At 38.9% G+C, this 16,827-nt stretch overlaps 1 protein-coding gene across 6 annotated transcripts in view; it reads right to left on the bottom strand.

The window, feature by feature from the left end:
- Positions 1-1,035: 1,035 nt before the first annotated feature.
- The window catches only part of PDGFD (platelet derived growth factor D), a 144,756-nt gene continuing 128,964 nt past the window's right edge, over positions 1,036-16,827 (bottom strand). For all 6 annotated transcript variants that reach the window (XM_040544145.1, XM_040544148.1, XM_040544144.1 and 3 more), the window contains 2 exons: positions 15,723-15,937; positions 1,036-4,714 (listed from right to left, as the gene is read on the bottom strand). In XM_040544145.1, the coding sequence (XP_040400079.1) occupies positions 4,580-4,714; positions 15,723-15,937 (350 nt within the window). In that variant the 3' untranslated portion in view covers positions 1,036-4,579. The remainder of the gene's footprint in view (positions 4,715-15,722; positions 15,938-16,827) is intronic.

Genomic DNA, 16,827 nt, shown 5'->3' with positions numbered 1-16,827 from the left:
AGCTTTATGCCATTCTTGCACACTTTGCTATTTTTGAGCTGCTGTCTGTACAGGATATTCAGGATATTCAGAACATTTCTGATGGGCAAAAACATTCTCCTCCACCCATTAAATATGTCCTTGCTCATTGAACACAAGAGAACTGCTTCTTTTGTTAGGAGAAGTCTCTTCTGTGTGTCTTTTTTTTTTTTTAATATATTAATTAAAAAAAAAAATGTTGTCACCATACCATTGTGGCATTACCATACAGAACAAGGTGCACATGCATGAGGACAGGTTGCAAAGCTGTGTCCCCAGACTGTATGCTATCTCCAATTTCCCCTTGTCAGACAGGAAGGACAGCTGGTGAGAATTAGGATGGCAACAGTTTCATGTCCTTATTCAGTCCAAGATCCAGCAAAGGCTTAATGCACACTTTAGCTTGACATGAGAATCTTAAATTGAAAGCTGGTTATCAATGTTATGAAAGTTATGTTCCAGACAGAAGCAACATAACATAATTTGCTTCTGCCAAAGTTGGGGAAAATGTCCAAATTCACCAGGGTTGGTTAAATCTCCCCATCTGCTCCAATCTCCCCATCTCCCCATCTCCCCAGTGCTTCAGCTTCCTCCAGCTGCCCTGCACGCAGGAATTGGCCGCTCAGCTCAGCCATGGTTTGGGTGGGATGCAGAACTCCTGCAGGAGCCTGCTTTGCTATTAAGCAGCTGAGCTTCAGCAGGACAAGCAAGGATAGCTCTGCTGCAGCCAAGCCAAGCCCATGGGGGTTGAGAGTAGTGCCGAGCCCAGGGGAGCACCCTAATGTTTATCAGAAATGCTGTGCCTCTGTCAAACTGCTGCTGCTTTGCAGTGAGTTTTAAATTTGATTATCCTAAAATCACACCTTGGTTCTTCCATGATGTTCTTCCTGAGAATGACTACTAAAAATCTCAAAGACAGCATGGATGATGTCCTGTTGTGGAAATGTCCTCCAGTAAATTTCATTTTTAATTCATCTGAATTCTGAATGATCACTCAAAAAAATCACTTTTCTTTCAAAAGCAGTATTTATTTTTTTCATCAAGATAAGACACATTACATACTGCATAAAGTAAAAAATACCGCTACAAAAGCTGCATTTAACTGAAATAACAAAAAATATATATATAAATTGCACTTGAGAAAGTAGGCTTTATCCCAGAAGAATACACTAAATAAAAAGTTAGCAAGTGGCTTTGAAATTAAGAATCTATTTGAGTTTGCTTTGAAAATGTATATATTTTAGGGTGCCCAATTCCACCAATAAAAATGAACGAGATTTTTTTTTTTTAATAGCATTGCTTTTTACATTAAAACAATATGTAAACAACATAGAAATTATTACATAGACAAAAGAAAAAAAAATAGGTGTGGAAAAACATCTCTGCAATTTCTGCTATAAATAAAAAAAATTTTGCTGGTGTTTGATTTTGCCAGGTTCACTGCAGGTTGGGGCCAGGGAGTTTGGAAGTTTTACTTAGTTGATGTTCTTTATCTCCCCCTCACTGCAACATAAAGCCCATCCTTAACTCTTCTGCATTGGCCTGGAGCATGCTGTCTTTATGGCAGATGGCAGCATGAAGCAGTGACTCCTGGTCAGTGGTTCTATTCATTGCTAAGTGTCCCAGGAGAAACATTTTATGTTTTATGACAAGTTTAGCCTCTTTTTAAGAAAATAAACCCAACATTAAGCAAGAGGATAATCCCTGTTATACCAATCTCTTCTACAGCTGAATTTTCCTCCTGGATCCTGGCATCCACTGCTGCCTGCATCTAATTCAGTTAGCAAAACTATTGGCTCTTCAGTCTTTAAAATGAGTATTCATACCATCTGCCTTGGTATATCTCCTTTAGATGCGCAAATCAGATTTTTAATCTCTCTACACAGTCAAAAGAGAGAGAGAAAACTGCCATACTGGGTGACCTCAGTCTGGGGTCTATGGCATACTTCATAAGAGCATCTGTCTCCTTGCTGCCTGTAGAAGCGACTCAGGCTGTCTGATGAGGCTGGATCCCCAAAATTAGATGGTGTGAACACCTCCCAAGACAGGGTTGGTGGGGATAGAGACCAGGTGAGCAAGCAGAGGAGCATTGGAGATGCCAGGCACAGTGGATGCACGGTGCACATCTTCCCTTGATGTGTGGGAATCAAAGGACCACTCAAGGCACAAAGTTATATGAGACAGATGCTTCCTACCACTGATACTAACTATTAGGCTAGAGTGCTTAGGCATACTTCAGGCACAATTCAGTCAGGAATATACATTAGAGAGAGTGCACCGTCTCAAAAACAATCAGTACTGTCAAGGTCTGACATGCAAATTTATTTCCAAATTAGCTGAAAATTATGGAAGGTCTGGGTCAATCTTGTTATAAAGCTAGAGACAGAAAAAGAATGAAGTCTTCTTTAAACAGCCCTGAAATAAGAAATGAAGGCACCAGTCTTTGGTTACAGTGTTGTTCTTTTAAAATGAATTGCTGTGAAAAATGATGAATCACCTCCCAACTCAGCATTTGGGAGCATTTTTAAATAGACGTCTGGGAGCCAGAGAGGAAAAATTAATATAAATAATAATAATAAAAACCCCACACATTTTGAGTCTTAAATGTTAAAGTACAGGAAGAAAAGCAACACAACATTTCTAAGGGATGTTTCAGTAAAGTTTTGTTAAAATTATAAAAAAGCACTTATAAAATACTTGAGCTGATAGAGAGGCTAAGTCTGAACATTACTGCACATTATGAAACATAAAATTGTGTATTGCTAAAACATACCTTAAAGGCTCTCAGTATCATACTATAGCACATGCCAGTTTTCACTAATTATGACACACTATTGTCAAACTACTTTGCTCTTTCAGAGAGGCAGAAACACAAGAGGCAACATGAACAAGATGAACCAATGCAGTCTATGTCTGTTATTAAATATAAAACCTCAGCCATTAAATGTGCCACCCCATTCTCTCTGTTACATTCATGTAAGAACTCCAGTTCTTTCATAGACCTAAAGCTGCCTGTGTTTTACACTGAACAACTTTTGGAACAGCATTTTAAGGCCTTTAAAGTTATTTTGGAAAGATTTTATTTTATTTTATTTTGTTTTATTATATTTTCATCTAGAGCACTTTCATAATATTTTAAAAGGCATAGGAAGCTATGCTGTAGCTTTTAAAGTGCTTATTTTATTACAAGGTGGTGTATACTAATATTCTTGTGGAAGTTAATAAATGATGCACATTTTCCATGACAGACAGACATTGCTTAATGAGCTAATATGCCTCAGCAAAATGCAATCAAAAAGAAATTCACTGTCAACAGTTTAACCATGGCAATACACATAGCTGAAGTGAGACAACTAGCCTCAGATAACTAAGATTAATGGATACATGACAAAGATATAATAATCCATATTTAAAACAAACAAACAAAAAAAAAAAACAAACCAAATAACGATAATTAAATCTCAAACACAGTTTAGTTTCCCAGTAACACAACTGCAAAACAAATCATATTTTCAACAGACAAGTGCCCTATTTCATCGCCTGCTTGGGGAGACACAACAGTCTCCCAAATACAGTGAGGGGAGGACTTGGGGAAGCTCTATCTTGCTTTTCATATAGAGAGGGCCCTTCCTGGGCAACTTGCTCAGGGAAAGTGGCAGGAGTCCAGTTCAGGTGGGTAGAGACCAGAATCAGTCCCAGGACATAGGGACTTACTTGGGGATGTGAAGGGAGCCCCATCTCTCCGTGCTTGCAGAAGCACACGGACGATGGCTCCTGTGGAGTCATCATGGCAAAAGAACCAGCCTCTGTACCCCTTACCACCACTAGTGTCCCAGGTTATGCAAAGCATTTACTAATTTCAGCACAAGGTTTGCTCAAGTACAGACAGTGAGATTTGACTCTACTAGTGTTATATTTCATGTAGTCATGGATTTTCCTCATTGCATCTCACTGTGCTGGGAGGGAACACAGGGAAGTTCATTTTCAGAGCTCAGTTAACCATTTTACAATCATACAGGCTCAAATTCTCTCTTCATTTATACCCACAAAACCCTACTGCCAGTCAGGAGAGTTCGTCAGGTAGAAATGGCAGCAGAATTTGAGTATAGCAAATACTGAGTGAGAGACGTGCAGAAACGCAACAAATGGTCTTTCATTACCACAATATCAGTGGGCATTATTGTGTGCTTAAGGACTGTAAGTGAACTTTTGAAATCTCAACCCTCAGAATCTAGCTATAGAAAACCATAACCCTATATTCTTGGATGCTGATATATAAATCTATGATATACCTGTTTAGCTGCCATGGCACTAATCAGCATGGCTATGCTGAAACACAGCAATCATTTAACCATTTTTGCTAATTGCAAAGGCAGGCTAATAGCAAAGTTCAAATGATTAGTGAATAAAGGTCCTCGGAGCAATCCCGCTTAAAAGTAAATGTCTGGTAAGCTGCAATTAGTGGGTCTTGGGTTTTTTATTTCTCTCTTTCCTTCTTTCTCTCTTTCTTTGTTTCTGTTTCTCTCTCTTTTCTTTTTTTTTTTGTTGTTTTGTTTTTGTTTTATCGCGGTGGTCTTGAACTGCAGACACAATCACAGCGCTCATGGTGATCCAACTGTATATCTACTAAAGCCATGTTGTTCCTGGTTCTGCCTTTCCTTCGAGGATGCCCAGCCTCAGGGACAAATTTCAGCACCTGGCAGGATGAAGAGAAAAGCATCAGTTAGAAAATGCTGCTAGAAATAAGAGGATGAGAGTGTTGTGGCCCTAGGGATACCACCCTGACCAGCCTCATTTGGAGCTTGCACCCACACCCCTTCCTATGGACACATACACCTGCATACTCATAAGATAATGTTTAGGTAGTCTGTCTTGGCAATATATCTGTATTTTGGTGTTTATTTGCTTCCCCCTTTTGGAGTGGAATGGTGCTTGGATTCTACCTTGAAGCTCAGATTTTACTTTCTGTTAATTGGGACACATTTTTGTTACACTTCCAGCTTTTTTTTTTTTTTTCCCACTCCATGACACCCTGCTGTATTGTTTGTCCTGGAGCTTTGACAGATTGTGTTATTTTCTACATCGGGTATCTTTGTATTGTGCAGTTCCCTAACCATGTCCAGAGCTGCTCCTTTGCATGCTGATTATCAAGCATGATTCCTTTGGCTTGTCTTTACAGTCCCATACATATTTGAGTTGTTCTGTCCCTTCTCTTACTTGTATAATATTTCTGCTCTAAAGAACAAGGAACATTTTTTAAAACATTTTTAAATTTCTGAAGTATACATCATTAGAATTGGTCTAAAAATGAAATGCCTGTTGGAGACAGAAGGATATGAATGCAGCTTGTGCAAAATATTCACCAAGATACCACTGAGTTTCTCTAGAATCTGACTTTTCATAGCATTTCTAACTTTGAAATTCTCCCTGCTTTGAATGGGAGATTGGACTAGATGATGCCCAGAGATGTCTTCCTACCCAAATTGTTATATGAATCTATGATTTCATAAAAAATGGTGTGGAGATGTGGAAAACAGCCATAATATTGATTCCTATCTCATCTTCCGTGATAGCATATGTATGTGAAACATGGACTGGCAAAGGTTAAGGAGGACGGCATTTTGCTTGGGCATGCTTAGTGAGCCCACCATTGGAGGTTGAGTATCTGTCTAAAAGCTCATATCATCACTAGCATGGTGGTGCAGGTCGAGGGAAGAGAATCCCATTTTGTTTCATTAGTTTGTTGTTGAAATGCTTATGATAGTTTAACAGAAAAGGTAATAATTTCAAATTACTGCCCTAAAACTCAAGTATTAGTTTTGATCAAGTACAGAAGTTGAGTAAAAAACTAAGAACACCTTAACTCTCCTATAGCATTTTTTCCCTAAATCTCATAGCACACTCCACAGAAAGATATGCATCATTATCAAAATTTAATGGATGGAGAATATGAAACTATTTCCTCAAGGCTCTCTACAGATCAGTAGAAGAACTACCAGTGGCATTTGAGTTGCCAAAGCAACTCAAGCAAGCCATTCCAGAAACCATGCGCTGGTAAGATGCTAGAGCCAATCATCTCACCCCTTGGCAGGCTGTTGTGAGCCATGCTAGCTTGGCCAAGGCACTTCTAAACCATCTAGATTTGTCTTGCTTGTTCAAAAGGTGGAGAGAAGTCCATCTTGTCTATGACCTGCCAAAGCCACTGATCAGCAGGGGAGTGGACCACTCAAGCGTCATTAGTGTCTCAACCACAGAAACACCCACATCTTCTAGACTGAATAACAGACCCCCTAATTAACAGATCATACTGTCACTCAAGGAATAACCTCATTTTTGTACCAAGTACTTTCTGTACATTGACCTCAAAACATCATACAAGAATTGAGATGATTTGGGGAAGGAGAAGGAAAAAGGGGTTCGACAGCAGATTGACAAAATATTGGCAGCTTCAATAGAATTAGGAAGTCCCAAAAAGTAAGTCTGAATGACTTGCCAAAGGTTAACCATGAATGTTTGGGAGGGCTGGTGGTGAAGGGAAGGGTGAGCAGCCTTCAGGATGAGACCCTTTGTTCTCCACTGGTAATGCCTGGAGGGTAGGAAGGCCATGGGATGTAACAAAAGAGGAACACTGAACATCCTCCCTTTTGTGATATAATTCATGTTTAACCTATGTAATACTAAGAGGAAGGACTGTGCCTAAGCAAGGTACAGATATGGTGTTTTAACCTGTTGTGAAACCTTTAGAAATATACAAACATGCCATTGGAAACAAAGGAAAAAAATATAATGGATTTTAATTTTGAACATTGACTGCCTCAATATAGGCCATAAATCCTGATCCCAGACAACTCACTGTACCACATTGTCATCCAAAACAGAAAGGAAATGAATCTAATCAGGCTACTGAGATTATTACAGAGCTCAAAATAGACTGCATCTTCAAACATGCCTTTTTTTTTTTTTTTTTTTTTTTTGGGAAAACAGACTTTTAAAATGAAGTACAGCTATTGAAGCCAAACCCATGATAAAATTCTTTACTTAGGGAAGACTTTCATCAAAACCTGACAAATTCAGATGACTGGTTCTTTGCAAGATTGTAGGTAGGTAGATCTGCTTTTTTCAATTGAGAGCAAATGAAAGTATGCAATCGGATAAGAGCAAAGATGTGGGCTGTATTTAAGCTAACAGACCTCCTGACAGATTGGGGATTTTCCCTGTGTTTTATATTAAGAAACATGAGCACAGTATATGGGCTTTGCTGATAAGAGTAGAAAAATGAATTGGCAGACATTTCCTCAGACAAGACAGGAAAGAAGTGTTTGAACACAGCTGAAATTGGACTGCTTTAATAGCTGATCACAGAACTGATGTTCAAAGCTTTCAGTCTAGCTTGCATCTAATAGTTTTAGTTTCAACTAAATACAGAGAATTGAAAAGAATCAGGAAATAAGGCCATTTCTGGTGACCACAGTAGTTGAAAGAAAAACCTTTATTTTGAAAATAGCTGCTGTTTATTCATTTCATGGTCAGTTCCTTAAAGGCGAGGAACTACTGACTTAATGAAAACAGTTCAAAGAAATTTTGTTTAGGACACTTTACTGCTCCCTTTTTGATGAAATCAGAAGCATTTCTGCCATAAAAAAATATGGATATAAGGAAGGACTGGAATGTTCAAAAGCTTTATTTTGTGTGGGAGAAAAAAATGTTTGCAGCTTTCAAATTAAAGGAGCAAGTCTGTCACTACTAATCAAAATGCAGTGCCTCAGCTGTTCAGATCATTGCCTCAAAAATAATATGTAACTACAGCCATATCACCCTCATCAAACACTGAGTTAATTAGAGTCATAAAGCTATTAAACCAGTATATTAAAAAAAAAAAAAAAAAAGCAATACATGGGACTTAACATCTGAGCTAGACTTGGTGTTTATAAGTAATACAAAAAAGAGAATCAGGGCCTTGTTACATTTTACATGTGGATAACCCCATGAGCATGCCACTATGCCAGACAGCACTTTTTGTAGGTGTGAGTGAACATCTGAGAAGTTTCAGGGTCAGATGACTTTGGCAACTGCATAATTTTCCTTGGGGGTGGTGGTGAAGGAAAGAGAAAGAAAATGCTTACATACTTTTCTCTGCCAGGAGTCTTGCTAACTGACTGTGCATTAAATTTGGATTCCAGATTGTGAAGGATTCCTTTAACTGGAGACTAAAGCCATCACCAAAAACAGCACCTGGAATCTGAAGCCAGATAAACTCAGTCTGGAATTAGGGAACAGCTGTTTAAGTCAGGCCAACTCAACACTTGGACAGCCCTCCAAGGAGCTAAGTGGTTTCTGATCTCAGTTTGAGGACATCAGAAAACAGCAGCCTTCCTAGTAGCTAAATAGTACAAGCTTGGGGCTTGCTTTGGGGGCAGCAGTGGCCTGTGGAGCATGGGAGGTCAAGACCAATGGCCCCTTTAACCTCAGATCTATAAAAGTACTTTGTAACCTGATGTCAGAATCAATGGGGCCTGTTTGAGGGCTAAAGAGAGCAGAGAGATGATGTCTGCTGGAGAAAGGACCCATCTGGATATGGTATGTTCATCCTGATCCATACCCAGCACTTCTCCAGTAGAAGCAGCAACAAAGGTAATTTTGGAGAACAATTCACCTGAAACACCTGTCTCTGGAAGTAGGTGGTGGGGCTAGCTCTGTTGACCAAGAGAGGAGCCCAGTGGCTGGACTCTCAGCTTTAAATGAGTAGAGCTAGATGGGGAAAACCACTCCCTCCTAACCAAGTATTATTTGCCTTTGAAGTCAAGCAACATTTAGCCATAGAAGTCCATTATAGGTGACTTCTCTTCTAACAAAAAGCAAGGAGCAATAGGGAACCCAGCCAACACTTATAACAGCAGCAAGAAAAATGTATCTAATTGCTCATATCCATTTTTAACTTATTATCATATACTTTATGTATTAGTATTTATTAATACCGACTTCACTAATATTATTTGCTAAATTCTTGATCAGTAGTTTAAATACCAATGAAAATCTGAGGCCTCACTTAAAATAGCTTTTTTTTTTTTTTCTTCTTTTTTTTTTTCTTCCCCGATTAGGCTAAGAAGATTACAAATAATCAAAATGACTACAGTTTACCAAATATTGATTAGCTGCATATTCCAGTGATAGAGGATGGAGAGCAACTCTGGATGCTATTTTAGATAGTGAAATTTGTACTTTGCAGAATTTATTTTAACTTGCAGCTATGCAGCATTATCTAATCTCCCTTTGCTCATCTAAAAATACCATCATTCTAGCATGCAAACCAAATTACATTTGTCTGAGGTTCATGAAAGAGGACACATCAAAAGTGCAAAACATCAACAGAGATCCAAGTTCTGATACAGATGAAAAATCTTACTCAGCAATTTCTGAAAGTTATCTAATCCAAAGGCCACACATAGTTTAGCTATGCCCTTAGCATAACAAAGCAAGCATCATGGGAATGTGGTTCATAATTTAGCATAAGAACCTTTATTCTAGTAGGAATGTAGCCTAAAATAACAACAGACCTAAAGCTGTATTCTTTCTTACCCAGAATAATTATAGGATATCAGGAACAAGAAAAAATAAAAAAGGGTTCTTTTGCTGATCAATGGTAGCATTCAAACTAAAGCATTATTAAATGTGGTTGGGATTATTGCTTCTATTTTTTTGATCTGTATGAATCAGAAACACCTGTGTGTAGCACAGCAAACATGGGGAAAAAATATTTGGCTTAAAACTCAAGCATCTGAAACAGACACCAAAGCTACAATATTTTTTATTTACTTGACATCAACAAGACCCTCACTTTTGATCATCTTGTCAAACATTATGGCTCCAGCTATTGCTTTCCACTGACAGATACAGGGGTTCCCTGTTCCCAAATTTGCCTCAGTCTGCCCAGACCTGTATCACAGCTGTCTCATTAGCTTAACTTCCAGATGTCATCCCAAGAACCTTCATTTTAATCTAGTCAAAAATCAACATTTATTCTCTCCCTGCACTACTTTGCTCTCACTGCTCCTCCTGCAATCTAGCAGTCACTTCTGACTCATTCTGTTTCCTTGCATTTGCATTCCAAATAAATCCCATTGCAGCTTCTTGTATAATATTTCTATGTATTAACTCTTGTTAGGTTAATTCTGTGCCTTTATTACCATAACAATCTTTTTGTCTCATTCGTACATGTACTATCACCTCCAGGACATACAACAATCACACCAATCAACAATCCTTGCACATTGGTTTGATGATGCTAGCTCTTTTTAATCCCTCAATCAATTTCCTTTGTTGTATTATCTTTGTCTAGTTATCTTATGTTTCCCTGTGTAAAGACAGCATGAGAATTATTGTCTGGTCTCTCAAGTGCCTCCTTAAGGTTTGCTTCTCACTTCCCTGTGGAAAAAGAAAAGAAAGAAGAGGGAAAAAAAAAGCCCAGACAACACCAAATTGCATTAGTTAAATTTAACTCCACTGCAAGAATTCTTCTGTCGTACTGAAGTCCCATATCATCTCTTTGCTTTCTCCCCTGTTCATTCCTCCCCTTCTGTACCGTTTCCTCTTTACTGTGCTGGGTCTGGCTAAAGCTCTTTTTGTGCCCCAGCAAGTTGTGTAAAGGCTCAGTACTGTACAGGTACTCTGAGGTGCTTGCTGCTCCTCTCAGGGCAGCGAGTGGCTGGGAAGTTGCAACATTAACAGTAATCTAAACCTTGTGGTTGAGAATTATTTGCGTGTATGTCCTGTGAAAGCAAAAACAAAGCAACATATACATTGAAAAATGCATCAGTCTTTACCATTGAGAAAGTAAGTAGGCAAGAGAGATGCAATCAGTTTCACCACTTTATTTTTCCTTATGTGCCTGTTAGCTGTGTTGCAGAGCACAGTGTTGGTGGAGGTTTATACACTGTGACAAATTCTAGTTGCTACCTTAAGAGTGTTTATTCCTCATGGAAACTCATTTCACATCTCATCAGTTACAGCAATGAGATGGGGATACTGATTTCTCGTTTCTGTGAGGTACAAGCACTCCTGGCACAGCTGGAGACCTAGCTGCACCAGGTCCTGGCCTCTCTGGGCTGGGTTGTCTCCAGCTTCAGAGCCCCTCTCTCCTTAAAGGGCAGCTGCAGGCACTTCTGAAGAAATACACTGCAATGGAAAACATCCTTTCATTTCAGTTCCCCTTTAGCAAGTCAGACGTGAGTATTAGATTAAGGAGTACTGCATTCATTTCCATGATTTGCTTTGTCTTTGCATGGAGCCCTGCACCGTAACTCAGGATCTCTTCTGGTAGGCTGTCAGGGACATTTTGAGATGCTGCCAGCACTTGTCCTGTTTGGTTTGCAGGGTTCATGACACTAACTGTGTGGTAAGTCATGAGTATTTGTCTATGAGCTCTCGTTTCAAGCAAGCCCAGAAGCTGTGGAAAACCAAAGAGCATCACAAGACTCTTTTTATTTTTAAAAAACAAAACAAAACAAACAAACAAAAAAAAACAAAAAAACAAAAAACCATAAAACTAGCTGTTTACTCAAGTTACGAACCCTTTTATTTCTGGAAATTGCTGAGTAGTTTGGTAAAGTTATGGCAGACTTCCAAGTTACATAAAAAAAAAAAAAAAAGCCCCAAGGTCTTATTATTAGCATTTCCCAGGGCAGTAAAGAAAAATATACCCCTTACTGAGGCATTCTCATTTTCTCTTTTTCCCTGCTGTTGCATTATTTCTTACAATTGGACGTGATAGGAAAGAGCTATACAGTCTGTTCAACGAACTGCAGCAGCAGCTTGGGGAAATGTGATTGCTGTTAGTCCTGAGATACTAGGAGGGAGTGCTCAGAAACCTTGGTGATGAGTACAGTATAAGGCTTTGAATAGGAACTAAAAAACATCATGAGCATAAGACGATAACCTTGAAATCTCTCTGGAGTGTAAGCCTCTCAACACGCACGCTGGGCATTTGTGTCCCCAGAGCTGCCTGCATGCTGCAGCTCTAGTACTGCAAGACACTGGCTGCAAAGATGAAAAGCAGCCTATTGCTTCTGGAAAATTTGCCTGCTTGTCTTCCTCATGCAGAATAAGGGGTAGCACAGAAATGACAGACAACTGTTATGTGTTTTCTAGTCATTTTTTTACTGTTCAGAACAAACATATCCATGTGTAGGGTGAAGAGCTATAGTGGGTCCAGGAACTTGGTAGGTGAAACTCTAGGACAGTGTTTAGGCAAATTTCACCTGGCAAGAAAAGAAAACTGGTGTCTGCACGATGCAGTTTCAGCTGCTACAAACGATTCCTTTGCTCCACTATCTTGTACTTCTGGTGTCTTTTGCAATTGAATCAAAGTAATTGAGACTTGCATTTGAATCTGGTTGACCTTCTCCTGGAGCGGAAGGCAGAGATTTTTAACAAAATTAACACCTCCGGGGAACTTCTTAAAGTGTGAAACTCTGTCCTTTGTCATGCAACTAAAGGCTTTTTGATTAAAGCTAGTGGGTTTCAAATTGGCTTCGAAAAGGGTAAAGCAGATACATGGTTCTAAAATCGGCATGTCGAGAAGCCCCTCCTCCGCGCTTTTACTGCCAGACATTTAAATAAAATTAGAGTTAAGCGTTGAAAATGAATAAAGAATAAAACTGATTACCTGCACCTACCAATAATAATAATAATAATAAAGTGGAAAATATTGTGGACTAAAAGTAATGGATATACCCTTAGTATGTCATATGTGAATTTATCTGCATGACTTTCACTCATTTTAATGGCAGCCACTTGGCTAAATTTCTGTTCAGTGAGCTGTTAATTCATCCCTCAGGGATTAAGTTGAAATTTAAATTTACAAAAGCCATTCAATGCTAAAGCTGAATCACTGCTTTGAATTCACACAGTTTTCAGAGAACAAAGGACCAGTGAAATAAATAAGCAGTGGTGTATTAATGTTAATATTGAATTCCTTGAATTTAGTGATTAATTTTGTATGCTGTGACATCTTGGTTCTGACCAGTACCCACTTGGTGTGATATTCCAGTGTTCCAGCACCAGATGCTCCCAAACAGCTGATAAAAAAATAACTACTTGACAGCATGTTTGCAACCAACGTTTTTTCTAGCTGCTGTCAATAGTTGGCTTAAGCTCTGACACAGATGTGACACAAGATTCTTTAGTTTATATTTTGCTTCTAATTCTCTCAGAATCCTTCTGAATTTGAATTATGCCCAACTTTTATATTTAAGTATTGAAATTTCATATAGATTTACTGTGCTAAAAAATCAAAATCCTTTTTATCATTTCAAATTAGTTCTATTTCAATATCTTTGACTGCACTTGGTCTTTTTTAAAGGAGAAGATTATTTGGGAAGACCTGAATTTCCTGTAGGTAGTAGTCATTTTTTTTGTATCTTTTACTGTGTCCTCTATTACTGACATTTTTTTTTCTAAATGCAATTGTCCCAAACTTTTGAGCCACTTTCCTTAAAAATGCTTTTGATATGTATCTTCTGCTGTATCTCCACTGCTGTATATTTTCTGCTTCTGTATACCTCTTCTGCTCCTGCCTGTATGCTTCTAAGCACCAACAGTCAAAATCCATACAAATACCCCACCTATTTATCTGAAGCCATAGTAAATACTTGGTGTGCTATTCTCTATTCACCTCTGCTTCTGCAGAATATTGTCACTTGCTTTTTTCCCACCACCTCTATGCTAAACAAATGTTTTCCTGAAGCTCTTCACAGTGATTCACTACTCGACCTTTGGTCCAGTTTCCATTCCTCATTTCTCCCTCCTTCCCTCTCACGCACAGTGCTATATGAATAAATAGTTGAGACTGCTTGTCCCAATGCTTGCTGCTTTTCTAAACTGCATTTATAAGTAGTTTCACAGGTCTTCTGAAAATCCACACAGCCTTCTATGCTGTTAGAATACTTTATCTCGTGTGTTATCTGTCATTTTTGCCACTCACTGTTCACCTCCTTCCGGACTGATCATACATGAAATAACACTTAATTCTCATACCGGGGACACCCACAGATAGTCACTCCTACGTAGCAAATTGTTCATCTCTTCCACCTCTTTGCTATTTATCTAATCCATGACTGATCTTGTCTGGTAGACCGTCAGCTCTCTGAAGGAGGTGCCAGGCCTTTTAGCATTCTTGTACAATGGTATGGTGCTGTATAGATATTTATTCATATGTAAGGCATTCTAGCTTCATTTTATCAGCTCACAGTCATCTAGGTGTTTTATACCTATTAATTTTTTTCCAATTAACTTTTCTATCACTGAGATAAAGCTTTCTGCTCTGTAATTACCAGGGTCATCCCCTGCATCTTGCTTAAAATTAGATAAAATATTAACTATTCTCTAGTCCTAGGTGATGTAGAATATGTCATATGCTGCAGCTAATTGTGAGAAAACCCTCTTACCTTGGAAAAGGGTAACCACACTGTTCACAGTGAGGAAAACAGTCTGACCTTCAGCAGCCTCCTGCTATTTCAGCCTTAGGCTCTCCCAAGTTAAAGCTATTATGAGCACACATTACCTCCAGATTAAAAGTCCATGAAGTTCACTTTCACTTATGACTTAAGCCAAGTGGCAAATCAAGGCTCTTAAAAGAGATATGTGTCAGAAACTTAAGTCGGTATGGCATACAGCTACCTACTTTCAGACACTGAAAGAAAAATAGCAAGTTTCCTATATATGTTCACTTTGGTGAACATTGTTCCTGTCTGGTTTTGAAAATGCTGATTCAGAGGAGAGAATAAAAAATTATCTTTAATTCTCTTTCCTTGTTCACCCCAACAAGGGAAACTTGTTGTTCTGAATGGATTACAAATAAATATAATGGACTTTGTTCTCATGCAGAATTTTGCATGAAAAAATGCTGAGTGGGAAAAAAGCTAAGGCTGAAATATTCAGCTGCTTCCTATGGGTAATAAATCTGGAAGGGAAGAGAGTTTACAAGCAACTTAATTGTCATTTCCTAGCATGATCATAAGTTTAAAAGATATAGTATAAACCAAGAGGAAGCACAGTCAAATGCCTCAAGGAACATATCTCTGTGTTACTGAAAAAAATATTTTCACTGCTATATAATTGTATTAGTCCTTCTTCGGGAAAATCTGTCCAATTTAAGCCAAGCTCACTAGGATGCTATGGTAGTATCCCTCTAGAGAGGTGGCAGAAGTTCCCTCCAACTTCCAAATTATCTTACCCATAAATACCTGTTAACACCCCTTCCTAACCCATATACAAACTCCTTCCACTCTGCTCATTCACCACCTCCAAATGTAAATTGCTGCACAGTTGTTTGTAACCACTGCTTGTTTGTGTACTGCTGCTTACTGCAGCATAAAGTGTGAAAGCTGCTCTGTGAGGCACCAAGCTGGTATCTAGCATGGACAGCAAGAGCAATGCCACTGACTAAGGGATGCTCCACCCTCAGGCTACCTGAACCTGTCTGGAAGCCCAGGCAGAACCTTCCCTTTAGGAATAACACTGATCACAGTGGGCATTCAATTAAATATCCTACTTTACTACCATCGGCAATTTTTGCTCATCTTCACACTGCAGATGCAACATGATAAATAACATGGCAGCACACATAGGTCTGAGAAACGCTTTCAGAATTCACATAAGCAATAAATAAACAAAAGAAGTACCAAAGAAAAGAAAAAGAGTAAAAATACCTCATGATATTTTTTCACTGTTTTCCCTGACACACATGTGCAGGATTTCCAGTTCGAAGTCCCACAGCCACAATTTCCTCCGCAGCGCTGGACGAGGAGGCAGCGAGGGAAGAAAACTACATTTGTCAGCTTCAGTTCCTCCCTTAAATTGACAGAGTAGTTTCTCGGAGTGCAGCTGTAACGTTTCACATCATCATTCAGCCTGTCCAGGTCAACTGCAATGCAAAAGAGAGTTCATTAGTAGGGACTGAATGAGACATCCCCCCCCCCCCCCCCCCCCCCCAGTTCATACTGCTCCCTGGGAAGCCAACAACACCAAGTGATGTGGCACTGGTTGGAAAATACACGAAGTACAGCAGTGATTTCTGACCAGATAAGCATAAACACACCAATTTTAAGTCATTACAAGTGGTCATCCCTGCTCTCATCCTGCCCACACTGACTCCCACAGCAGGGCTCACACAGACTCTAAAGGTGATGGGAAAGCTTGTAATAAAATATTGGCTTGAAAGCTCAAGACTGGTTATTTTATTTGCTCTGCCACCTATCTGCTGAAACTTTGGGTGAGAGATTCCACCTCCACCACTCTCTTCCATCCCTGATTATAACTTACTTATTGAGATGATGTTATTTTTTATTTTGGGCACAATTTTTTGCCCAACTGTAGGTACACAAAGGGCAAACACTTTAAACAAGGCTCTTCCTGTGGCCAGTAGAGAAATGCCTTTGTAGAGTGATTCATCCCTTCCTCAAAAGGGCCTCTAAAGCAGGTGGCACCCCTTGCTTTCCTGAATTGCCTGTCTGTATCATTTGTGGATAGAGGCTAGATACCTCGCTTTTAGATGCCTAAATCAATCTAAACAATATTAATTTCAGCCTTTAAGTGCTGTTATAATAGGCATACAAATAGATACAATTAAAACTAATGAGCTTCATTGAATGCCAATAGTTGGTTGATGTTTAAAATGCCTGGTGTCTCTGTGAGATGTATCATGGAAACAAGTAGTAAAGCCAACAATAAAAATGACTTATAGACAATCAACTGTGAGTTTAAGTGCTGTTTCTAGCTTTATCTTGCAAAGCTAAAATAAAACTCAAAAAACTT

This window comes from Cygnus olor, chromosome 1 (assembly GCF_009769625.2).
Source record: "Cygnus olor isolate bCygOlo1 chromosome 1, bCygOlo1.pri.v2, whole genome shotgun sequence".
Taxonomy (NCBI): Eukaryota; Metazoa; Chordata; class Aves; order Anseriformes; family Anatidae; genus Cygnus; species Cygnus olor.
The sequence above is the reverse complement of the archived record's forward strand: the minus strand, read 5'-3'. Positions and strand labels throughout refer to the sequence as shown.